The 26,852-nt window shown below is 38.3% G+C and overlaps 1 protein-coding gene across 1 annotated transcript in view; it reads left to right on the top strand.

The window, feature by feature from the left end:
* UST (uronyl 2-sulfotransferase) overlaps positions 1 to 26,852 on the top strand; it is a 148,987-nt gene that overhangs the window by 97,016 nt on the left and 25,119 nt on the right. Inside the window, exons 6-7 of the mRNA XM_057363991.1 lie at positions 19,174 to 19,271; positions 21,439 to 21,596. Coding sequence (XP_057219974.1) covers positions 19,174 to 19,271; positions 21,439 to 21,596 — 256 coding nt within the window. The remainder of the gene's footprint in view (positions 1 to 19,173; positions 19,272 to 21,438; positions 21,597 to 26,852) is intronic.

Genomic DNA, 26,852 nt, shown 5'->3' with positions numbered 1-26,852 from the left:
TGTATTAAAGTTGTCCCTTCCAGAAGGCTTGTTTGTAATTATCTAGTATTTATTACAACTTTAGTTTGAGACATCAAATATAAAAGGCATATATAGGTTTTTCATGTTTTCTTAATACTTGGTAAAACTTTGATCTAAGGCTTCTAAGGTTGAATGAGTGTGTGAAGCAGCATGGGGCTGTATTGTTGCCTGAACTGTAGGAAATCTGATTACATGGGATTCTGATCTCTGTTGGGCTTATGAATACCATGGCTCCTAGCTCACTCCAGTAAAAGGTCTCTGAACTAATATAACGGAAGTGAATTTTGTATTTAAAAAATCGTTCAGTAAGGTAAGAACTTGTCGCCTTCCTATAGGATGTTTCAGATTTTCCTTATAATTAGTATTTAAATTTGCACATCATCTCTGTGTAGCTCTGCATAGTCTTTTACCTTCATCTCTGGAAATAAATACACTTTTCTCAGCAAAAATTAAAAATATTCTAAAAGTATTCAGCCTCATTTATGTAAAAGTTTATTCATGCGAGTAATCCCATAACGGAGCATCTGTCCTTTTGTCTTTTAAATGAAATGTTAAAATACTTGTTAAAAGTGTATTAGGATTACTGGAAAGGAGGGAAGTAAAATTCAAATAATATCAGGGAACTCACATGTCAAATTTCTTACAATAGGGAACTCTGCTGTTGCAAACATTATCTTTTATGGCTAAATATTTAAACAAATGCTGTTTAGGTTTCTTCATAAATTTCAAACAGAAAGCTGAATGGTTAAACTTCATAGAACTTTTTTATTCCTGAATCTTAGAATTTCCTTTTGTGACTGCCATGGTTTTCATAAATATGAGAGTATTCATTAAATATATTTAACCAGTTTTATTATTATAACCTTACATTTCTGTCTACAATGAAAAATATTCTTTTACCATTGTGTTGGTTTTTGGATGGTAGCTGACTATCTTATTTCCTGTGTTTATCTGCATAATCCCATGGACAGTTATGTTGTGAATTGTCATCAGTAGTTGTCATCACTGAGGTTTCTCCTTGACTTCAGATAAGTTTCTTGAAGCTTTTCAGTTGCCAGAGATGCGACCTCCAGGAGAGACCATGGTATGGAGCCCATGCCTTCATCTTCTGACTGTCACTCTCGTGTGTTTCTGTATTACAAAAAAGGCAGGGAGAGAGTTGCCCGCCTGTGAATTCAGTGCAGTGAGGAAGCAGAGGGTCCATGATCCTGAGTTTCCTGTCAAGGTCCTCACAAAATGAGCTACGTTTGTTGACTGAACTTGGGAAATTTTGTGGAGGCTCTAATAACTTCAATTACATTGTTTAGATTGGAAATCTGAATCATGCAGAGGTTAAAATTATTTGCCTTTGCCTGTACATTGCAGACCAGATATTAGGAGTTAAATATGTAAATTAAAATGTTCCTTTTTCAGTTACAGGGTCCTGAGCTGTAGTTAAGAGGCTAAACATTCTATGCACTCTGTTTTCCCATAGCCCCATACACAGAGTAGTGATTTTACTCCCTATGCTGCAAACTGGTGCTGAGGTGGTTTGAGTTGGTCCCTGGATGTGCTGCAGGGAGCCCTGGGCTACAGTGCAGCATTGCAGCTGTAGATGTGTCTGGGGATCACACAGTAGCACCAATCCCTGCGGCTGCGACGGGGCTGCCCAGAGGGCATTGCTCAAGTGCAGCCACCTGTCAGCTGACCCAATTAGAACAGTTTGCTGCTTCTTCCCTCTAATGAGTGCTTTTAATAGTCTCCAGCTGTTCTCTTTTACTGCATTACCTCTTCACAGCAAAATTTCTGGCCCATTTTCGTAGCTGAGGTCTGAATTACCATTAACTTTGTGGTTCAGTAAATTATTAATGCTAAATAAGAGAGTCTAAGGGAAAAAATGGTGCTTCAGAGCTTACACAATAGACGAAGAGCTATGAAAATGAGAAGGGAGTGATTAAACAACTTATAATATTAAAGGAAATATTTTCATGGCTGACATTTACTTTTCAATGACTTGAATTTACAAACCAACTTTTTTTTTTTTTTTTAATGTTCCCCTGTAGAGTTGCATTCCAAACATTGCAGCATCTGCATTTATGCAAAAGCAAGAAAATATGCCTTATTAATCTGTTCTCATAAAATAGTCTGAGTCATTTGCACATGTTAAATAAGCAGTATAGCATTGGTTAAGATTGCAACACTACAAACTTTCACATAATTCACAATACATACTTGTATGAATAGCAAGTATAAGATTAATATAATGCTTGTAATTTTTGATACCATTCTGTATTGTATTCCTTTTTGTGGAGAGTGTATACAGGATACAGGATATACAGGATATGTTGTTTCAGAATGTAAATAGGAGACGTGTTTTTTTTTTCTTCCACTGTCATCCTGATCTGAAAATTTCTGGCTGTTCAAATGTTAGGGAACTGTGCAGGAAACCATAAACCAAGTATTAGTAGAGACCAAGAGCTAAGTATCCACAATTTGATTTAAATGTAATATTATCACACGATCTTACTATTTACTGTCTTGGTAGTGCTGATTAAGACATTTGTTATGTAAGATTTTGTGATCTTTTATTAAAGGACCTTGCTTGTATTAAGTTTAGAGTGATGAATCTTCATTTTTATGGTGATTTTGCCAAGTTTGTTATTTGTGCCTTTCTGAGCATGAATACAGGACAGCTCTTGGTGTTCTCTGTTGTGTTCTTTTTGGGGGTTTATGTGTTGTAGCTTGGGAAAGTAGTGTTCTCTAGCTTCTCTATAGGAAGATACTGTTTTTAGAGTGGAAAATCCCAACCACAGAACAAAGATTCCAATACAGTGGTGCCAGCTTTCTAAGGCCATGTAAACTTTACAAGAGAAGACGATATGTCAGTGTTATATTTTCAGGAGATATATTTTTGGATATTTGAGCAAGAACAGAGCAGAGCATTTTTGTGCAGCCCAGGGATAAAAGCCAACCTTGCCTTCAGTGAAGGCAGGAAAGCAGTTTGAGGCAGGAAAAATCCCTATTTCACATAAAAACTGATGAACTCTCACAAGCCTGTTGCTGGGGTAGGAGTGAGATTTGTGTGTGTTGGATGGCTCTTCCATATCATCTGCCTGTTTCTCAGTGGCAGTCAAAAAAGACAAACCAAAGCAAGAGAGAACTTCATTGGGTATAAATCTCTACTGTGCCTGTACTTGACTTCTTTTCTTTGACATTTGTGACCTCTCATTCCCAAAATGGAATTGGAAGACCTGGAAAATACTCTGAAATGGGTAGGAACAGTGATGAAGTTCCATATGAGGAACGACAAAGGTTAGGACTCTTCAAATGAGGAAGAAGTAAACAAAGGAAAGGATATAGGAATACAGATTTCCAGGAGGCATGACAAGGTGGTCTTTTGAAAAAAGATGATTGCTTGTGGGCTGCTTCAGTGTAAGATGTAGAAGGTCACAACTGGAATAGGTGGGTGCCAGATCCGGTGAATAATAGAAAGCTGTGATGGTTTAGACAACATATCATTAAGCTGTGGGCAATCCTGGCTGATCATTGTTGTAAGAAAGTTTATATGTATTCAAAAAGGAAATATTTTAGGACACACTTCTTTACAGAGGGAGGGGTCAAACACGGGAACATGCTTTTTACAGAGGTGGTCGTTTCCCAAGGTATGTCAATGTTTAAGAGTGATTTGTACAATACCCCTAACAATGCACTAACTCTGTCCACACTGAATAGTCAGGCAGTTGGACTAGATGATCCTTGTAAGTCCCTTCCAGCTGAAATATTCTACTCTATTTTTAAAAGTGCAGCTATGTAGCTCTTGAGGGCTGTTAATTAGCAAAGCAACACCTCTTCATCAGAAAATAGCTGGTCAGTACATATCTAAAGCTTCAGGAGTATCCAGAAGAAGGTCCTGTGTGTGTTTATGGTAGATGTTCCTCATAGCCAATACTGTTTTTCTGCAATTGGTTTCTGCTCCGGGTGACTCAAAAGCAAACTTCATAATTGCGTGCTAGCAAGTGAATTCTACTACTAGGTGATTGATATAAGACAGTTACAATTATAGACATCTCCAGTTAGGTCTGTTGTTTCTTGACTTTAAAGTAATTGAGTGTTCTTGGGTATATGCCATACTGGCTAAGGCTTTGCTGTCTTAAATCTCTGCCAATCAAATTAATTTCTATAAGTTCCAAACTGATGCTGATGTTATTAATTGTTAGCACTGTCATTACTATTCTCAAATTTATCTTTAAAACCTAAGATACCAATGCATTTAAAGCATGAAATGCATCCACAATTTTACATCGCGAGCTGTAACAGTAAAAATACCAAAACAGAAGATGTAAAAATCCTTAAAATAGTAGGTTTAAACATTTGTTTCAGTGCATTCTTTTCAGAAATGCAAAGTCTCTTCGTTTTGATTTACAGTAGTTCCCGTATGGGTGAGTTTCAGGTGTATGATAATTTTTGTAAGCCTCCAGTATTTGCAGTTTTAGTTCTCATGTACTTGTTAATGTGAAAGTAACAGGAACATACATCTAAGGAGATAACACATGATTTCCAGTAAGGGATGATTTAACAATTATAATTAGCTGACAAATAACTATTGCAGGTGAATGAAAAGAAGAGGATTTGTGTGTTATGAATGTTGTCTTCAGTGCATAGTCTGGCATTTTGGGCATCATGAAGCTGAAAGTAGTGTTGAATAGTCATCAAGTAAAACTAACTATTGATTGATACTTTGTTTAAGTTGGAATACAATGATTTTTAGAACTGGAATGTTTTATTGTCCAGAGAAAAAGAATACCTTCSATTTCAATTTCTGTTAGTATAAATTTTTGAATTAATAGTTTTAAGTTACAGTTTATAGATGGCATAAATGACAGAGATGAGTCATTGACCAACAAGTAGTCTGTCTTAAAAATGTGAGGTAATAATGTATGTGCATGTGTGTGTGTGTATTTAGGAGTAGGAGTCAGACTTCTTGAAATGATATTTAATTAATAGTTTTCAAAGACTTGTCTAATGAAATCGTGGTAGCTGTCCCTAGAAAACCATACTGTAAAACCTCTTGAATACATTCCTCACTAGGAGTAAACCTGTTTTCTCTTCCTTGTTGTTTTATGCTTTAACCACCTTAAATGAAAACCCATCCTATTGGCTGTAGGATGGGGAAAGAAACTGCAGAACCTTTTACTCCTCTTGACAGAGGGAGGGCAGAGAGAAACGGCCCTCCTCTTACTGCCAGCATATTGAATGTGTTCAGGCTGTGGCATGATAATGTAATTTCAAGCAGTCAGATACTCACTTCCCTCTGTAGGTGTCAAAACCCGCAGGAGCTGACAACCCATGAAAATAAAACTGAATTTATTAGCCCGTTTTATTCCTTGTCTGTCATTCTCCTTCCTCTTTCCTTCTTGTGGTTTATACCTAAGTTTTCTGGCTGTCAGAGCTGCCAGCAAAGTGAGATAAGCAGACATCCTGATCTCAGAAACTTACTAACTAAAGCAGAGCTAAGGGTTTGAGGTGGTGGATAGCTGGGAGAGTGCAGGGCGGTAGAATTGATGGCTTGTGGTATGTGGCTGACATGAGGGATTGACATGTTTTTATGCCAGCATCCAAGGCTCTCCTGGGCCTTAGGTGTTTGTTGACAACAAAATATTTTCCTGTTGTGTAATTCTTTGGTGGTGGTGTGCGCTCTTCTGTTGACTGCAGGATGATTGTCACGCTTGCAAATTCTGTATTTTTAGGACTGAAGTGGTTCATGTTGAAACCATATGGAAGCAGAGATGGCATTTTGTGGAAAAAAGGGACATCAGTGCCTAAACATACTTAAGACTTAATTTATGTTAGTAACTCTGAAGTTTCTATGGTTTATTATACACTACAGAGTAAAATCCTGTGCCTTATCCTGGTCTCAGCTCAGGGGTGCCCCAGGGTTTGCTGGAGCACTGTGTGCTTGCTCCTTTCTGGTCAGCACCAAGGCTCATGTCCCTGGAGCAAGGGCACACATGGGATGCCTGAATATCTTGTGGGACACAACTGGGCTGCTGTCCCACTGGGGAGGTGGAAGGTTCTTCCCAGCCAGCCTACCTAGGAAGGAAAGAACTCTTTTTACAATGGTGAAGATGAAGGACAGAGGTGAAAAATTAGGCTTTGCTTCTGTGTTATTACAGAATGAACAGATCTGAACTGGGGGACAGTCTGCCTAAAAATCTTGTGCTGTCTCTCTATTCTTGCTTTGTTTGCTTCAGTATGCTCCTGTGATGTAGAGATGGGTATTTGTGTTTCTCAAAAAACAATCAAATGCCATAGGTTTGTGTTGGTGAATGGACTGTGATGTTCTTTCTGGTTGCTTGGCCCTGTCTGGCAAGTGGCTGCTGTGCTTTCCCTCAGGAATGGTCTTCAGGTGTCAGATATTCCAGTAATTGGATTTTCCCTCTTGTCAGAGTAGGTATTGCTACAGTTGCTTTTCTTTTTCTTGAAGACTTTCCGTGCAAGAGTGTGGATTTGTATTGAGAAGATCTCGGCACACTACCAGCTTCAATTAGATTAACAATTGTAGTATGGAGGCTCTAGACTCATTTCAGGTGTCCTCCCTTTTTTTTTTTTTTTTTTCCTGAAGAGATATGAAAAGATGAGAGACTTCAGACAATGAGGTGACAGATTGGCTTCTTTGCCAGACAGATAAGCAATTGCATTCAAGAGTTCCCAAGTTTTGCTTCTCAGGACACTGGGAGGACTAATGGCTTCTGTTCCTTGAAACAAGTATGGATTCAAACCACATGCTCCAAGGTGACTTAGCACCTTAAGGAACTGGAAACCCAATATAAATAACCCCAGACATCTGAGGGATACTGATGGTCAGAGGGTGCCCTCCAGAAAGCTAATTCCTGCAGCTTTTTTGTGGTAGATTTTACTCAAATTCAAAAAAAAAAAAAAAAAAAAAAAAAACCCAAACAAAGAAAAAAAAAACTAAACAGATTTTTATAACTTGGTGAGATAATGTTGCCAGGAGAAAAGTGAGGGAACAAAGTGTGATAAACTGTAAAACTATATTTGTTGTCACTGAGTTTAGCTTCAGGGCATTTGGCCATTTATTTCCTTAGAGTCAGTCAAGTAAGGAAGGGTACTGCTGCCAGGAAATAAATTTTTATTGTCTTCCTTGTAATTCCACATTATTTAAAGAAATAAACGTGAAAAAAAGCCCCAAGAAACAGGCATCAGCTATTTCAAATGTACTTTTGTTTTTTGCTTTAAAATGGCTATTTGATGTCAAATTATTCTACTCAAAAATACATGTCCCTTCCCAGTTTGCTGATGCTATTTACATGGTTGTGAGCTATCACGGGGATGGTCAGTGCATGTCTTGAATGACAAGGTAACTCCATCTTTCAGGATAAGCAGTAGACCTGCTATGTCAGCGGAGGAAATACATTCCTTCTGTAATAAAATAGTGAAATTCTCCTTGGAACTAAAAGCAGTGTTCATTTTTTTCTATTATTCTAAGCATTGCTTTCTTTTTTTTTCTTGTTTGCTAGAATTTTCACAGCTCCTCTGTCCATTGTAAATATAGTTGCTTTTTAGTTTAAATCAAAACCAAACTGTMTGAAAACCCCAACAAAGGGTGTTAAGCTGATTGTTTATTGTTCCAGACTCTGGAAAATGGACTGCCATTATTTCAGCAAAGCTGGCTACTGCTCAGTGAATTATTGAAACCCAGTCTAGTCAGGTTACCTTGAACACAGCTTTTTCCTATGAACTCTGGTCCAGGCAAATCCAGCCACTATTCATAACTGAGCTTGTCAAAAGTAATTTCCTTTTTCTTGAGGAAAAATCCACTAACTGGTGGCAAATAGGAAACTTTCCATGGTGAAGATGGATTGTTAAATGAGATTATTAGTTTTTTCAAAATTAATTTTCAGTTCTCTTTGAAAGGGAAAAAGGAAGTTTCAGTGGCTGAAGGAAAAAAATCAAACAAAATTTCTTCAGAATGGAGTCCAAAGAAATGATGTCTCTGATAAACAGGAAGGGGGGGGGGGGAAGCATATTTTATACTTTTTTTTACTTCCTAGCAGATTTATTAACCTTCATTATTTTATACTTGATCTTGTTGCTTGCTGAGCTTTTTGGAGCCATAGCACCTGAGATGAAGGCATTGAGAGATTCTGGGTTTCTGTGTAGGGAGGGAGGTATGGTTTCATTTTTCATAGTTGTAGAAAAGAACTTCAGCAGATGACTGAAGATTAAAAAAGTTTTTAAAAAGAAATGCAAATTGGAACATAATTTATGCCTCTGAACCTTGTAATTTCAGAGGTTTTTAATACTTGGTGTTGTCAGTACAGTGATAGTCTTGTCAAACTGAAAAGTGGAATCAATATGTTCCATTTTGTGTCTGCTATTCAGAATGGCAATGCTATAAATAATGCAAAGTATTAGTAATTTTCCAGAAAAGCTTTAGAACCATTCAGCAGGGGGAAGATTTTAACTAGGGAAATTAGATAAGGGCAGCAGAGCAGAAACCATCTCCAATTGCAGCAGCAGGGAAGACATATGCAATATGATTTTCTTCTCTGCTCTGAAGCTCCCTTTTGCCTTTCAGCCCTGAGAGATGAAGGGAGAGATTCCAAGTCAGTCAGCACTAGGCAGAAGACTGATAAGAAAGCAAAATTAGCCCACAACTCAAACTTCTAGCTATTTTCTCACCATTCAACAGTTTGTCTTAAAGTGCCACCACAAATTATCTAGGTCAAGGGGACATAAAAGACATTTAGACCTCAATGCTATGGGGAATTTTTTTCTTAAAAGTCAGTACAGTGGCATTTGAGATTTATCAATTAACTGAAAAAATGGTTTACCCCAAAAGAATTTATAATTATATGTATGATGAATCATATATTTTCTCTTTTTTAATTGAGAAGTCAGCAGCAGGTTTCTTTTCCATTTTTGCTACTCAGTGTACTCGATGTGACTGGGTTATTTCAGGGAAATATCAGGGGCTGTTGGATACAACTTCTCTCCCTTCAACAGTGAAAGAGAATCATATCACTGGAATTCATGACAGCAGGTAGTCTAAGCTATAACTGAACAGTATGTTTGAAATAAAACATACATCAGCTAGAGAGTGTTCATTTTCCTAAGTAAAAATTTTGCTATATCTGCAGATTAGAGAAGCTTAATAATTTTAAAAAGTCTACTTCTTTCCCGATGGCGGCAATAATTTTTTTTTTTAGATTCATGTGGCACCTTTCCTTCTCCATGTCTTTCCTTCTCCATCTCTTCACTCTTTTATTTTCAAGATTTATATTGCAGAATGTAAGCATTTTCCTCCCCAATTCTTGTCACATTAAGTCATATTAAAAAAAGGGCAAATGCAATGATCTGTTGTGTTTGTTTTGTCTCTGTCCTGTTGGGATGTATGAAAGCAATAATATTTAATGCTCATTGTTAATGAAATTAATTTCTTTCTGGCTCATGGATTTCTTTTCTCCAATGATATATTTGGTATTCAGAACTCTGATGTTTGTTGTAAGAAGCCTATTTTAAACTTTTAAATGTGTTAAACTATTTTTGTGGACCTCTGCTAAAAACAATGTGTAATGCTAGCTTCAAGAGGTGGAGGCATTCCTAGAACTTGAATGTGTTTCTGTTAATGCAAGCATTTTTGAGGTTTAGGCTAAAATCTGCTGAGTATAATTTCTGTGTATCCAGTCAGGCTTTAAAGGAATGGGAACGTTTGACCTGGGGAAAAAAATGGGAGAAAAATGTGAACTGCAGAAATTTGACATTATTAAAATAGGCTTTCCTGTATTGTAGGAAATGCGGTATTTTGAAATATTTAAATTCCTTTGTATCTGTGTAATGGCTATTGCATCATATGTGGAGGTGTGAACTTTCTGCATTAGGCCCTTCTTGAGACTTGAGCACCATCCAGCCCAGCTGGGGAGGCCACTGCAAGCTGGGGACAGGCTGAAAGGCTGCTTCCCCTTGAGTGTCCTCCCGGGTTCTGGCATCCTTCGTTTACCATCAGATATTGCTGCTGTATCTGTGTTTCTTAGCCCTTGATAAAACTCTCTTCTAGGAATGTATAATTTTTATTTTATTTTTATTATTGTTGCTGTTCTTGTTACTCTTTTGGTGATTTGGGCTTTTCTTTTTAAACCCAGCTACATCCTTGTCATCCAGAGTGTCCTGTTGCAAGGATCTATATAGTTTTACCCTAAATGTCTTTCAACATTATAGAGTCTTTCTGTATTTCCTTGAGGAGGTCAGATTTCTTATCTGGTCTCATTAACACTCCCTGAAACATTTGCTGCTTTGCTGTTGTTCTTTGTTATTCTCAATTATTGTCTCAGCACAAATGCTTTGCAACCTTACTCAGTGTCTTATTTCACTGAGAAAACCATATATTTTATTCCTGTCTTTAGCCTTCTATCTTAATCATACTATCCTCTTTTTTYTCTTTCTTTCTTTTTTTTTAGCTGAAGACAACGGACTGTGTTTATAACACCTTTAGTGACTGGATTAAGGATCTGTTTCAAGATAGAGAGGCCTTTTCTGCTGATGTTTGTTCTTCCCCTTGCTGCTTGTGTTCTTCATTATAGTGCTAATACTAGCTAGGTTCTGACAATCTTCTGTTTATTTTATCCTCTTCTCTAAAATTTCTTTGACTTCACTTTGAAACTATTTTTCCCGACTTATGCTCTTTCTAGAGAGCCCTTCTCTGTATTTGAGCAGCCTGGTCTAGTAGAAGATGCCCTTGCCCATGGCAGGGTCGTTGATGCTCTTTAATTTCCTTTCCTATCTAAACTTTTCTATGATTCTGTGATGTCCTGTGGTTTTTCTCATTACATGATTTTTCATTCTGAGCAACCCGGTAATGCATATTACTGCCCAGTTGCGAGCAGGACTTGCTATTAATACAAGTCACAGAGCCTTACTCTTACGAAATACTTGGCTGAACATTGATGCTTTTAACATTAAAAGAGTGGTATATTGTGTTACATGATGATTTCCTCTATATCTTCTCCAATTTGTTTTTTTTTAAAACTGTTTTAGCACAAGTGGTTTCTGGGATCTAGTATTTCAAGGTAAATAAATGATACAGGGTTCCAGGAGCCAGAGACATTAAATGATTCTTTAACTCCCTTCATACACTACCTTGTTCAGATTAGAACTTACTAAGGCACTGGCACAGTCTTTTCTGGTTTTACTGAAAAAGCGTAAGTTACAAATTGTTCTGTCTTAGGATTTCTGATAAATTGAAGAGAGTCCAGAGGATGGTCTTAAAAAGGAATTGCTGTAGGGTTATAAATCTTCAGATGAATGAAAATATGCTGTGGAGCAGATGTCCTGCAGCTATTCCGTGTGTTCATCAAGCTGAAGACAAAGCAGAGTTTTCTGAAATTATATTAATGTGTTTTCATATCAGATAATAGCAAACGTTTCCTGACAGTAGGAGCAGTAAAGCATTGATACAAATTAGAGTGGATACAAACATTTTTTAAACAGGTTGGACAAATGATAACTTGGTATAACTTGCTTCTCCTTTAGCAAAGGTTGAGCTAAAATACTTCTCAACAACCTGAGTCTTCTGTAGGAGTTTGCCTGCTGGGACAGGAGCAGCCAAGGCTGCACTGCATTGCCAGGTATGGTGAGACCACCCTACCAGAAGGACACTCATCCACCAGCGGCATCTCTGTCCACTTTCAGCCCACTGGCTTCAGCCTCACAGTCAGCTCCAGGCTGAGACTGTCATTGTCAGAAATTAGCTTTGTCTGTGCTCTAGAACTATCTTTTGTGAGCGTAAATTGCTGGATGTAACTGTTGACTTGTGCAAGGCATTTGACACTGTCCCGCACAACATTCTTGTCTCTAAACTGGAGAGCTGTGGATTTGATGGATGGATTAGTTGGTGCTTAAGGAATTGGCTGGGTGATTGCACTCAGAGAGTTGTGGTCAGTGGCTTAATGTCCAAGTGGAGACCAGTGGCAAGCGGCATTCCTTGGGGTCAATATTGGCAATGGTGCTGTTTGACATCTTTGTTGGTGACAGTGATAGTGGGATTGAGCACACCCTCAGCAAGTGTGCTGGTGACACTGAGCTGTGTGGTTGACATGTTGGAGGGAAGGGATGCCATCCAGAAGCAAGCACCTACACAAGCTCAAGAAGTGGGCCCTTGTGAACTTCATGAAGTTCAACAAGGCCAAGTGCAAGGTCCTGCACCTGAGTCAGGGCAACCCCTCTCTGTCAGACTGGGGATGAACAGATGGAGAGCACCCCTGGAGAAGGATTTGGAGGTGCTGGTACATCAGGGGCTGGATGTAAACCAGAAACATACACCTGCAGCTCAGAAAGCCAATTGTATCCTGGGCTGCAACAGAATCAGTGTGGCAAGCAGGTCGAGGGAAGTGAGGCTCCACCTTCCATGACTTTTTCTTTTATGACTCCACCTGGAGTGCTGAGTCCAGCTCTGAGGCCCTCAATGTAAGAAGGACATGGACCTGTTGAAACAAGTCTAGAGGACGTCCATGAGGATGATCAGAGGGCTAGAGCATCTCTCCTATGAGAATAGGCTGAGAGCACTGGGGTTCTTCAGCCTGGGGAAGGGGGAGCAGCCATCCAGTACCTGAAGGGGACCTACAAGAAAGCTGGAGAGGGACCTTTTAAAAACAGCATGTAACGGTGACAGGACAAGGGGCAATGGCTTTAAACTGAAAGATGGCAGGTTTAGAGATTAGGAAGAAATCCTTTACTATCAGGGTTATTGGAACAGGTTTTCCCAGGAGTTGCGGATGTCTTAGCCCTGAAAGTGTTGGGGAGACCAGGCTGGATGGGGCTTTGATGCATCTGATCTAGTGGAAGGTGTCCCTGCCTTGCCAGGGGGGCTGGAACTAGGTGATCTTAAGGTCTCTTCCAGCCTTCTATGACTTGCTGATTTTCTCCTAGGCATCAATTTGCTGGAGTCCACATGCTCTCCATTAGGGAGGGCTGAAAAGTCCCTGAGGGGTTAGGTATTTCAGGGTGTTTATTTCCTGCTTGGTGTTTGCAGAATTGAATATATGCCATCCCTAATTGATTTTATTATAACTCATCACCCAAGCAGACAAATTTTCCAGGTTCTTTAATGAAGAAATGTTAGTAAACAGAATTAGCAGATGCATTATTTCCCTGCTGTTAGTTGCCAGTGGGATTCATTCTTGATTACAGTATGATGGTCTTCATTTTTGGTCTTCCCTGGATCTGTGCCCTCTGTAGCAGGATGGTTATTTAAAGCTTACACACTGCTTCCAGCTGGCAGCCACTCACCCTTTCTCTGGTATAATTTCTTTCTATTTTGTTTTAATGTATTTCCCCTACTAAGATGATGGTTTGAGATGAAAAATATGAAAAGCAATGGAAAAGAAAGATACAATTAGGTGTCTGCTTACAACTGTGATGTGATTCCATTCTTATTGGTAAAACTGATCTTTGACAAATTACTAACATAATTTCTGATAACAGAGAAGAAATATATTCACCTATGTATTTTCTTGATGTTATATGTTGGCTGAAAACTCAGGCAAATTAGCCCAGGCAAAAGAGTCCATTAAAAAAAAAAAAAAAAAAAAAAAAAAAAAAAAAAAAAAAAAAAAAAAAAAAAAAAAAAAAAAAAAAAAAAAGGAGTTAAACTTGGCGCCCTATTTACTTATGTGGTGGTGGGGAAGGAAAGTAAAAACATGTATTTTTCCAGAAGAAATTGGAAAGTCAATTCAAAGAAACCCCAGAATTATCCTCTACAAAAATGTATTGAGTTTGCAAGGCAAGTTTTTGGTAGCAATGGTGGGAGGCCAGGGGGCAGAGGGACTACAGGAGTGGCTTCTGTGAGAGACTGCCAGAAGCTTCCCCCGTGTCCGGTGGAGCCAATGCCAGCCGGCTCCATGATGGAGCCAAGGCGCTGCTGGCCAAGGCTGAGACTTCAGTGGTGGTGGTAGCACCTCTGGGATAATCTGTTTAAGGGGGGAAAGAAGTTACTGCACAGGAGCAATTGCAACCAGAGAAGAGAGGAATGAGAATATGTGAGAGGAACAGCTCTGCAGGCACCAAGGTCAGTGCAGAAGGAGGGGGTGGAGGTGTTACAAGCACCAGAGCTGAGATTCCCCTGCAGCCCCTGGTGTAGACCATGGTGAGGCAAATATGTCCCTGCAGCCCATGGAGTGAAGCAGAGATCCACCATGAAGACCCAGACAAGGAATAGTAGATGCACAAACAGATACCAAATGCCTCCAGAATTTGGAAGAAATAAGTTGTCCTGCTGCTATGTGGGTCTAATTATCCAAATACTTGATTGAGATAGAAGAAAAACATTAAATATCACTGGGTAAAGTAAAACTTGCTCTAATTAGGTTTGAAAATATGTTGCATTGTATCTTATTTTTCATTAAACTGTGTGAATAATTTGTGCTCCTATGTGATATGTAGTAAGTCATGTTGCATTTATATATAAAAACCTTCATGCCGACTCTATCTTGACTTTTGAGTGTCTTTCTGCAGCCTTCTAAAGTAGGAAGTTGTGCTTTTCCTTCTTTCATTTCAGATTTGCACTCACAGGCCCTTTGCTAAGCCATCATGTTTTCATGTTCTTCCCCATCACTCTACAGCCACCCAGAGCTCCATAGCTAGGGCCAGAGAAGGTGGGAATTGTGTTTGGGGTATTTTTTGAGTATGGTTGTGTTTAGTTCATATGATGCAATGTTGTCCTCAGGATGTAATGGTCAGTTAAACCTCTTTACAAACACCAAGTATGTGAGAAAACACTTTACAGGCTGCGAGTGGATTCTTGGTGGCTCTCGGGAGAGCAGAAGAATTTTCCTTAGCTGGCAACAGTGAGGAGTAGACTGCACTGCTGACTGTAGTGGTGTATGAAGAACAGCCTTGTGAGCGAGAGAGGTCACTGTAGACTGGGCTCAGTCACTGGTTTTCCACATCATTTTACTTCATTTCCTCTTATGAAAACTTGAAAAGTATTTATTTAGGTTGCTGCTGACACACCTCCACATGGGCACCCTTCGGACTGACGTAAGGAGCACGCACTGTGCCTGGGCTGTGAGTAAGGTCTCCTGGTTTCACAGAAGTTGCGGTGTCCCACAGGGGCAGAGCGTAGAAAGAGGATGTGTATTTTTTGTTTTGATTGTGAGAGAAAGGATATTTTTGTGGTTTCCCATAGAGGAACAGATGGAAATAGAATGGAAATTATTTGCAAGGCATGTATGTACTTGAGTTATGATTCTTTATTTTAAATTGTTAGGGCTATTAAGAATTTTAATGCATCCATGGCAGAATGTGGTGTTTCTCTAATTTTTGGTTGAGACACTGAGAATCCAAAAATAGGAAATGTCTTGAAGCCCAAGATTTTATTTTTTTTTTTAATTTTAATGTTCCTTCTACTGGACAAAATAAGTTATTATTTCTGTCAGTACTCTTATAATTTTGTATTAGGAGGAAAAAAAAATCAAATTCTCAAATCTTAAGTCACATCCTTTTGTATATGGTAGAGTATTTCTCATAAGTTAAAGACATTAACTTTGGTAAATTGCTTATTGTTCTACAAAAGAACACCTGAGAGTTTGCTCTTTTTCTCATGGCATTAAAATTCTCAAAGGAATTTTTTAGCCCTTCACTCTCTACTACTACCTGAAAGGCAGTTTAATGAAGGGAAAACGAAAGGATGAGAGGAAAAGTCCTTAAGTTGTGTCATGGAGATTCAGACCAGATATTAAAAAAAAAAATTCACTGAAAGGTGTTATACATTGGAATAAGTTGCCCAGGGAAGTGATGGAGTCACCATCTCTGGTGTGTTCAAGAGGCATCTGGATATGGCACCAGGGGTTATGGTTTAGKGTTGATTATGGTGATGCTGGGTTRACTGTTGAGCTAGATGACCTTGAAGATCTCTTCCAAGCCTGAAGATTCAATGATTCTATGAAATATTTTTAACGAAGTGCTGACTTGCTCTTACAGCATGTATGATCTCATTATGGCAAATAAAAGTTTATTGTTAACCTCAAAAAACCATTTTAATAACACACCTTTGATAAATTCTGATAGATCAGTAGCCTGTCTCATTGACAGATTAAAGGATTAAGGCATGTTGTGATTTTTATTTAAACACAATTTTATAGAAAAAGGAAGTAGAAATTGCCAGCTTAAATTTTCAGACAAAATGGTTACATGAATTGAAAAATATAGTACTATTTAAAAGAAAGACAGCTTCTATTGTTTCTTGGAGCCCCCGGGCTGTTTCCCGGGCCTCCCACTGCCTGTAGAAGACAGAAGCCCAGTGGGACATGAATGATATGATTTGTAGCTGGCAGCTGAAGAACAAAGTAAAACACCTCTTTCTTTATTGTAAAGGGTTATGATCAGAGTAGCTCTGTGTGTTTCCTTCTGTATCTTTCTAGACTATGTTAAAATAATTTTTTACACAGTTCCTCCACTGATTTAAATGAGCAAGGCTGTCACCTGTCACCTTGCACATCTTTGCCTCACATAGAAACATTTCTGCCCTGAAAGATCTGTGTTCTGCTGGAAAAGCATGTTCTTACTGGGAAATGTGGCTTAATTAATGTTGCTTAGAATAGCAGAGTAACACTGCCTAGAATAATGTCGTTTCATCCTGGTTTTCCATGCTCAGAAAAAGAAACAGAAATTCCTGAGTGCCACTAGCACCAAAAAGCATCTTCCTGTAGGTGTGTTTAAGTTTTGTAATGACTAGCACACCTCAGGCTGACCTTTCTTTCACCCACTTTTTGGTTAAAAACTGATTTCACAGCTCATGGAGTGAGCAGTGCTGCAAATGCATGAGGAGACTCCAGCAGCTGTAATATGGATCACAGCAGTGGTGGTAAACAAAGCCTGGGAAGGGATGGTTCTTCTACTCYGGAGAAAACCCAGTGTTTCTCATGTCAGCAAGGTCAAATGCATGTCCTTGTGTGGCAAAAGATTGTAGGCTTGTATGAAAGCTCACCTGGCCTTTGTCTCAAACCTTGAGTCACCAGCAAGGAGTGGGATTACATTAGAGCTAGCCTGGTTGTTTCAGTGATCCTACATCAGTTTACCCGAAAAGGACTACTATGAAGCTCCTTTTGATTTAATTTCAGCTGTTCACTTGTTAAAGCGGCAGGATTTTCACRTGAATTTACATTGCTTTTATTGTACAGATGTTTTTCTGGCCATGTTAATCAAATACTGTTTTCACAATTACAACTGGGTCCCGGTTACGCTTTTATGTTGGGTATTCATATTCATCTCAGGGAATATTTTCCAATGCACCATATTCCTAATTCTTGCAAAAAACAGTAAGTTTCTTTTTTAGGACCTAATGTCCATTCCCCTTTCTCCCTGTATGAGAGTGAGAAAATATATATTGTTCTTAGTTGGGTGTCAGTAATGATTTTTAAATCGTAGATAAGTGTTCCATCTACCTTCCATCTAATCATCAATCAAGTGCAAGCCAGCTTGGACATAATTTAAAGTACTGCCCGGGCAGTATTTCAGGTTTTTTAAATCCAGGCAATTTATTAATTCATTGCAGGTCTTTAGGTTCTTACGAAAGCCAAAAATATGTATCCCTGAAAACATCTTCGGTGGTATCTATAGTAAAAGCACAATAAGCCTTTAAAGAAGTGCAATTTGTAACTCATGTTAAAAGCCCTATTGGGATGATAGGAGAGATATATTGCCTGTGCCATCTATACATCCACACGAAGATTTCTTAGTAATCGTAACATTGAGAATGGGAGGCTGGTTAGCTTCAGCTGAGAGCCTTTAATGTCAAAATTCAGGTCTTGCCCATAGATCTTCTGGTATGTATTTAAGGCAAGCCCTAAATATACTGTGGGGAGCAGGGGAAATGGATTGTTTGTATCCCAGCTGGCAATTTTTATGTTGTTTTCTTTAATGGTTCCTCACCATGTGATTTACTTCCTAACCCAGGGTCTTCTGATGTGTTTATAAATTTGCATTCACGTAAGTGTGAGACAGAGTAGGAATCAGAAATATACTTTAAAAGGCTTACAGGCCCAAATGGGGCTCTGATAAAGTTAGGTGAGAGAGGTGAAGTTGTGGGAAGAGCTGTTCTCTGATAAGGTCTCAGATATGGATACCATGGCTGGAGGCCTGTATTCTGCACTGCCCTGGGAGAGCAGGGGATGCTGCCATGTCTTCATGCTGCCAAGTACATCTTGTGAAATGTTCTCCATTATATTTTATTTACTTGGTAAAATATCGATTTGCTTAGTTATTGGTTTGATATTGATGTGTATCATGCCTATTGCATTGTAAAAGCACACATCTAAATAACAGTGAGAATCGATTCCCCGAAGATAAGATCCTTCCATCCTTGCTTTTGTTGTCTTACACATTTTTTGCCTTGTGTATCTCCAGAGTGGGTGCGTCTGCTTGCAGAGTAAGGCTCTATCAGATTAGATAATGGAATTCAATCCCACATGTTTATTATTGTGCTGAAGTAAAGCTATAAATGAAATGTGATTCCTCAGGGTTCAGTACCTATGCCTAGTCTTTGAAAAATGATAAATAGCTTCTAATTAGATGAACGATATTTCATAAAAATGATAAATACTTTCTAATAACCCCTTTTCTCAGTGGGGCTCTGCACAGTAGGTTCAATTCTGAACATCTGAGAAGTTTATAGAATTGTAACCAAAAGTGATGTATGTTCTAATATTGAGTAAGATGTACAAATTACAGCTTACATTTGCTCATTTCCATCATTGAATGAAGTAGAATTTTTTTAAAGAGAGAGAAAATATAGTAATTGCTGTCTCAATTATATTTATTCTGGCTACTTCAGGTTTCCTTCAGGGTGTATTTAGAAGAAAAAATAATCTCCTGAATATTTTAAATATTACTCAATGTGAAGGTTGATTTATGTGCCCCACTTTGAATCATACGGTAATCCCAGTATAATAATTGTGGGGTTTCCAGCAAGGAGGGAAAAAGTGCTTTCTGCATTCTATAACAAAAGGACTTTTTGTTTCCCCTGCTGATATTTAGAAGTAGATAAATGGACCAATAGATGACTTTTAAGGTATTTGTTACAGCCTCAGCATAATGTGTAATATGACTATAAAAAGAATGAGATAAACAGGTTTGTTTTTTTCCTTTCTTCCCCCACAGGACATTAATGTATGTATCCTTGAAAACTACCCTGAATGTTCCAATCCCAGGTTATTTTACATCATACCATATTTCTGTGGACAGCATCCAAGATGCAGGTAAATACATGCAAGGTATTCCAATTTGTTCAGCAATAGCTATTGCCAACATTTTGTCAGAAACTGGCAATAAAGAGGTGACGTTATTTGAAGTACAAGAGAAAAATGTAAGTACAACGAATGTAGCACTTTATGTGATAACTGCATGCATATATTTTGAAGAGGGTACTGCAAATGTAGCATTATTCTTGATTTATAACATGAATAATTCATCAAATCTGCACATTTTTATGTGGATTTCTTTTCAGGGTTGGCAAAGTGAGAATGGCAGTGACCATATGTGCTCTGTACTCATTTTATTTTCACTGTAATTTTGTAATTCATGTTTTTGACTTACTCAGATGCTTGTATCCAGTCTACATATGAAGAATACAGGCCTCTGTGTCCATGTAAGGACAGGAATCATGCTTAAAACTGTAAAATGCAGCTTTCTACTGCTTTAATTGAGCTACCTCATTTTTAATATGTCTGTGTATGCCATTCTCATTTTGCTCTATTACTGATAACATAGTAAATTTTTATGCATTAATATATGAACAACTTTAAATACTTTCTTGCTTTTAAATACTTTTGTATTATGGGTAACAATGTTCTTTTTTAGGTTTGTTCAACTTCAAGGTATTTTGTTTCTGTATTGTTTAGTCTTCTCCATAATGAAACATCTGCACATTTTCCAAAATTTCTTTCAAAAGCCAAACTTCTTGTAGCAGTAATAGCAAGTGGAAATGTGTTACTTCTTCTGTCTTAATTTCTAAGTATCTTTGTTGTAAAATCCTGTCTTTTTTTTTCTTTTGTGCTTAAGTGAAATTGTGTATAAGAAACAAAACAGATTGATGACTTCATTTTCATGRCACCTTTTTTTCTTAACATATTTTAGTTTTATTTGCAAACACTTATGGTTGCCCATTTAACTTGTGTATGAATAATCCCATTAACAACAGTCACATACCTGAATACTTCCACAATATATCTCTGTGAGTTTCCCAAGCAGCATATTGAAGCATTGTTTTGTACCTTGTTGTGGATCTGTCTCCTGTCRTGTCCTTGCACTTCCTTCATCTACTGCTTAGTCCCACAAGGAGCTGCAAACAGGAGGCTCATAGTGTTTGCTAGGACACTTTGCTCTTCCAGGAAATGGATCAGTGCACAGAAGGTGATAGAGCATGAAAAACCTGCTGCAAGTCTGCTCTAGTAGGAGTGGAGAGTAGTAAGCTTTTCCACATGTCACAGAAAGAGGTTCAGACAAATGTTACATTCAGTGTTGCATAGGGTCCACAATGACCTAATGAAATCAGGGGAGACGTGTGATTTACAGCCACTCCCAGGTAGTGTGGGCAACTGATTTCCTTTAGCTTGGCACACTGGCATTATATCCCCTGCCAGTAGGAATGACAACTGCTGTTCCCAGGACATAACTAACATGAATTAGTACAAGGGATTTAGGATTTGTACGGTTGTCTAACCACATTGCGCTTTTGGGATACTGAGAGAAGCATAAGGATGTAATAAAATCCTGCCACTTCTCCTGCTGGGAGAAAAGATAGAAGAACCCTAGACTGAACTTCAAAACCAGTACCACTCACAACAAAAAAATGCAAATCCTGTAGCAAAGCTGCAGGGCAATCAGGTGTAATGACAGGGAAAGGGAAGCTCAGGGACACTTGGGCAGAAGTTAAAATGAAGGACAAAGTGGGAAACAATAGTGTCCTGTGTAAGATTCACTGAGTAACAACAGGCAGTGGTTGGTTCCAACAGTTTTTGTGATGTGATTCAGGGATACCACCACCCCTTAGCAGCTTCTAACACCCAGGGCAGTCATTCCTCCCATCAGAAGGGTTGTGCTTCCAAGTTGAAATACCAAAGTACACAAGTTTGAGCATATAAACAAGTTGGCAAAAGATGTCTTCAGAATGGAACACATTCACACAGTGATTAGCCTCTTTTTAATGTGATCTTGTTTTTACATGCCAAACCAATTCTAGATGTTGTATGGAAAAGCTCAGTAAGCTACTCAGCTTTGGTGGGGGGTCTATTTTGTTCTGTTGTAAGTATAGCACTGATTTTTTTTTATTCACTCGTGTTCTTGGCTTGAATTTGAGCAGGAAATCCATGTTTAAACTTTCCTTTTTCCCTCCTCCATCTGTCTTCTTCCATCAATTTCATACAGGGAGCCTGGTGAATGGGCCCTTGAAAGAGCAAAGCTGAACGTTAATGAAAATTTTCTGCTTGTGGGCATTCTGGAGGAGTTGGAGGATGTGCTGCTTTTACTAGAAAGATTCTTACCTCATTATTTCAAGGATGTGCTTAGCATCTACAAAAATCCAGGTAACTTTTTCCATTAAAAAGCTATTCTTACAGAAACTTCAGCAGAATCTGCATGGCTACTGAAGGGTATGTGTTTCTTTTTTGTTCAGTAACGAAGAAATTTATCTTCCTTTTAGGGAGCAGATTTGATTGATGGGGAAAGTCACATATTCTACTTTTATCTTTAATGTTACTGTATGGTTTTCTTTCCTGTGCAAGCCCTTGTTGCTCAGTGATCTTTCCACATACCAGAAAACTTCCGTTTTCCACTGGAGTGGTTTTTCTTCTTTTAATTCCATCATATTATTTAGTTCTCAAATAATACTGTCAAAATATTCTCAAAATGGTGTCTGCAATGTGTACGTAAGAAAACCTTCAAGAAATGGTTTGGGGAGCTAGGCAGTTTGGAGATTCTCCAGGACCAGGTTATTTATTTTCCTGCAGCCTTGACTGTGAGTTGAAATGAAACGAGCCTTCAGTTGAGCTGAGTTTAGGTAAAGTAGAAAGTAGAATGTGCATTCACTTCATTTCAGGTACAAAGCATGCTGAGGAAAAAGACTTAGGAGACTTGAGTAGAGAAATGAAAATGCAGAGCATTCAGTCTCCTCCGTAATTTGCACCCCACAGTCAATCTGAAAGGGTTCTTTCTGTTGATCCATCCCTTCCATGCTTATTTATTGCTGACTTCTTTAAAAGGCAGTCTTGTGTCCTCTGCCTAAAAATAAATATGATGCTTCTGGAGGGCATGTCATTCCAGCAGAATTGATTTCTTGCTTTTCTTGGCTGGCACATCAACATTGTATGAGCCAAGCAGGGGTAAGACTTCCCTTCTTCCTTCATGACTGGGTTGCATTTGTGTCAGTGTGAAATGCCTACAGCCATTAATATGTGTGTTTTGTACCAAGCTGTGAATCAAAAGCACATGAACAAAGACTTGATTTTGTTTGTAATGCATGCAGCTGATGGCTGTCTTTTCAATGAGAAGAGCTATTACAGTAGTTAGTCACTTTGGAAAAACTATAGGTTTCTGTCCATAACCCGGATTTATGTGTGACTGTCCACCAAATGCTTCTTCCAGGATGCATCTTTGGAAATTCTGTATGTAGCAGTGATACAGATACTGTGGCATTCCTTCTCTGAAAGCAGTTCTTTGGAAGGTGGGGGTGTTACTTTGTGGTGCCACATCCACCCATAGAGTGATTTTGCTCAATAACAGACATGAGGAGGGTATGGTACTGACATAAGAGCTATGTCCGGTTTGGGATCAGTTATTTCTCTTATCCTTCTAAATTAAAAAATAAAATACCTATGTTTGTGGTAGGTGGAAGTCATCCTAAAGGTTTGCACGATTTGGTCTCCAAAGTTTCCCCACAGGGACGTTAGACCAGAGGAAGGCAGGGTGATCAACAGAAGGATATGCTCTGTCTGCCATCAGACTTTTCTTTGCTAGTCTATATAACTTCTTCAGCTGTTCTGTGCACTGTATATTTTCACTTCTTTTACAATGGACGAAGCTAATAAGCAGCATGCAGGGTTTTGATTTTCATCAGGCTGTTCTTGGAATTGTCGGGAAATAAGCAATCTGCCAGAATCATTAAGTGCTGGTTAATCTTTCACTTCTCTGTCTATTCTCCAATATCTGGAGGAAATTTGATCACCTGTTTCAGGACAGTGATTTCCTCTGGGACTTCATGTGTAACACTGGTCTTATGTCATGTCTGAAGTTTCACCACTTTTCTTCAGTATTCCCTATGAGGATAAAGCTTTTATTTTATCTATCTTTCCCATTCACTTATTGATGGGGCATACTAGTAAGGAAACAGTTTCCTTGTGTTATCTCTCTCCTTCTCTTTTCATACGTGCATATATGTTTGAGGGGTATTTCTCTATCATAATTATTTTCTGATTATTTATGAGTTGGTGCTAATGCTTACCAAAAAAAAAAAAAAAAATTAACAGATCAGCCAAAAAAAAATATTCAAGTAGTGTGTAAGAAATCCTATGTTTTTCTCCTCAAGGCATCTTAGACCTGATCTGCAACACCCTCTGGTGTTGCATCACAAAGTGCTTGGAAGAAGACATTGTTCTGCCAGCCTTGTGGTGGTCCCACAAAGCAGAAGATTATTTTGGGCCAAAACTGAGCTTTTGTTGCAACTAACACAGATTAAATCTATACAGTTTACAGTACTGTCTGCTAACCTGCTTATCTTTCTGCAAAAATAAAAGAAAGCTTTTCTAGAACTTGTCTTTTTGTCAGATGAATATAATGAGATGGGGGAAACACAGTGAAGAACATGTACAGAAAGATGATTCACTTCCTAGCCTGTGAATGCCTGCAGCAGAGTCCACTGCAACAAGCAGTTCTAGATTAGAGACAATTCAAAAACTGGATTTGTTGAGCTGCCCTGAAGCGAAAAGTAGCTGAAGAAAGATGATTTTAATCCCATGTTGYTTTAGTGGAGTACATAGATTAGAAATCACAGTAGGAAATGGTGATCATTGTCCTACCAACATCATAATCTAAATATGTTAAAAGCATCCTCTTGCTATAGGAAGCAAAATGCCTGATGTTATGAAAGCCATAAAATCACAATCTCATTTAAGATACTTCTTCAGAAGTTGTGGGTTAAACCTCTTCTTCTTGAAGTTGGAACTCTCCTTGCTTGTTACAGGTGCTTTGGGTTGTCACCAGATCACTGCAGTTCCCATCTAAGCAAACTTCTTATTATTGGGAATCTTCAGTGTAGGCTGATACTATAGAAATCAGATAGTCTAGAAACTGTTGCTCATCTCTGTTTCTTTGAGCTGCACAGGCCACAGTCAAACTTCTTTGTTTCTGTTGTGTCTGTAGTAAAATTTCTCATCTGAAACACTTTAATAAATTTATTAGAAAAAAAAAATCAAGAATCCCTTGGCTAGTGAGAGATGGAGAAAAAAGCATATTTTGCCTTCAAAAATATTCTTCTGCTGTTCTTCTGAAGCAGATCATTAAAACTGTAGCTCTGTCGTCAGATGGGTAGTGCTTAAAGCAATATGAATTGAGTGCTTTTCTTAATGATGCTAATGATTTATCTGACATAGGATGGCAGAAGGAAACTGTGAAGAAAGGTAAACTATTAAAAAAACTTGGCAGTTCAGCATGACAGAAAATTTTAGTGTCAGAGGACACCAGGGGGATAACTTCCTTATTGCATTAACAAAGATATTGCCTTCGGCTATTCCAATAACAAATATTTTGACTTGTGTGTTTTATAACCACGTGTAGCGAAATGTGAAAGCTCTTTGTGCTGCTGAAGTTTTCACTGGAACCAATCTGGTTTTATCTTGTACAATACTTTAAAGCTATGGGCTTTTTGTTTTTCTGCATCTCCGCTCTCTCCTGGAAATTTTCTTAATGTTAATACCAAGTCAAGAATTGTAAAAAGAACTGGTTTTTTTGATGCCTATCTTGTCCAAAGTTACAAATTTGTCTTGCCTTGACAGCCAGAACTGGCTTTGACAAGAGATTAAAAGGACAGAAATGGGGGCAGGAGACAGATTGTGAAATTGAAATATCAATGATTTGATTTGTATCATAAATTTTAAAAAGCTATTATTGTGTTTAATAGCTTTTTTTGCTAACACTGTAAAATTTGCTCAAAACTTCGTCTTTTCCCCCCGGCACTGAAGCAGACAGGATCCAAACGTAGAGCCTTAGATTCTATTTATTTGTTTCAAAATTTGAAAGTATTCCTCAACTCCTAGAAAGGCTTGAAATAGTTATAACAAACCTTGACATGTGAAATCTCTCCTCACTCTCAGGAGCACAACTAAAGAATAAAAAGAATTGGTCAGTCCTGTACATTTTTGCTGGTTATAGCTCACTTCTGTAACCTGGTTTATGGCAGAATACAGAGAATATTTAAACAGTTTCTTTTGAAATGGGCATATGTGGGTTTCATATCTTTGGTATTTCTTAGTGGCAAAAAATACATACTGTACTCAGCAAAACAGAGTTTTCTTCTGCCTTGTCAACTTCTGTGGCATGGGGTAAAAGTTAACAGCATCTAGTGTAAAACAATAGGTAATAAAATGTTTTTTTAATCACCTCAAAAATGACCCATATCCTCACACTTCTCTGCAGGAGTTCATTAATTTTCTTTGGCACCAGAAGAACTATAAAAACACTTCTTCCCAATACCAGGAAAAAAAAACCTTGTCTCCTGAAAGTTACATTTTGTGTGGAGAATGTGTAGGTCTTACTCTACCACTAGAAGACTGGCTTTAAGCTTTTCAGATGGTGAATTTTATTGAGTGTTTTGAAATAGCTCACACTGTCAGCTGAAAGAAAATATATTGTTCAGGTAAACTGTAAAAAGTTGGTTTTTTTAAATGCAACAAAAATTTGATTCTAATAAGAATCACATTTATAGGGAATGTTTTAAACTCTAGTAGTAATATTATCCCAGGTAATATAAACCTTCTTGGTTTTTAAATGCACTCTGTTCATGACTGTTAATGATACAGTCTTGACGTTTTCTATTGATAGGTTTCCCCTTCTCCTTAAACCCAGTAAGGAGAGCGATGCTGCCATTTGTCTGTTGAAGAGCTGAGGTCCTGAGAGGCAGGGCATTTTTAATGGAGTTAGGAAAAGGGTGGAATCAAGCTCAGCAGTCTTTGCACTGTGCTAAAGATCACTCCTGTGCCAGGCCAGCACTGAAGGTGGGATGTGCCTTCAGATGGTTCAGATACTATGCATTTGGAAAAGTTCAGGAACCTAATGTTTTTTCCCTCTGAGAAATTGTAGTGAATGTCTGTACAGGCATAACCTCCAAGAGCAAAAACTCAGAGTAAGAAATGGTCACAGAACCCTGGTGGAAGGAGGTAGGGCTTTTTGTGCAGTGTCTTTAAATAATTATCATGTTACCATCTTATATTCTGCCTCTCTTCAGCACACTGTGAAAGGAAAAGAGAAATTAAGACAAGTGGTCTGAGGCTTCTTAGTGTGCTGGTTTCTTGTGAGGGGTACTTTTGGGAGAGGGTTGTGACTGCTAAGCAGAAAGGGAATAAATACATTGGCTCATCTCTGTGCAAAAGTGCCAAACCCTCCTCTCTTCCACAAGCACCATGCTCTTGATGTAAGAATAAAATCAGCATTAATTAGTTTTAATTTAGATACTGAGGAGGCTTTGTGGTGGGATTTTTTTTTGGTTAGTTTGCTTTGGTTTTGGGTGGTTTTTGGTTTTTTTGTTTTTTTTTTTTATTTTTATTTGCTTGTTTTTGGGTTTGTTTTTTTTT

The sequence above is a fragment of the Malurus melanocephalus genome, unplaced genomic scaffold (genome assembly GCF_030028575.1).
Source record: "Malurus melanocephalus ecotype Western Australia unplaced genomic scaffold, MMel_1.1 scaffold_33, whole genome shotgun sequence".
Lineage (NCBI taxonomy): Eukaryota > Metazoa > Chordata > Aves > Passeriformes > Maluridae > Malurus > Malurus melanocephalus.
Note: the sequence above shows the minus strand (reverse complement) of the source record. Positions and strands in the feature narration are given on the sequence as shown.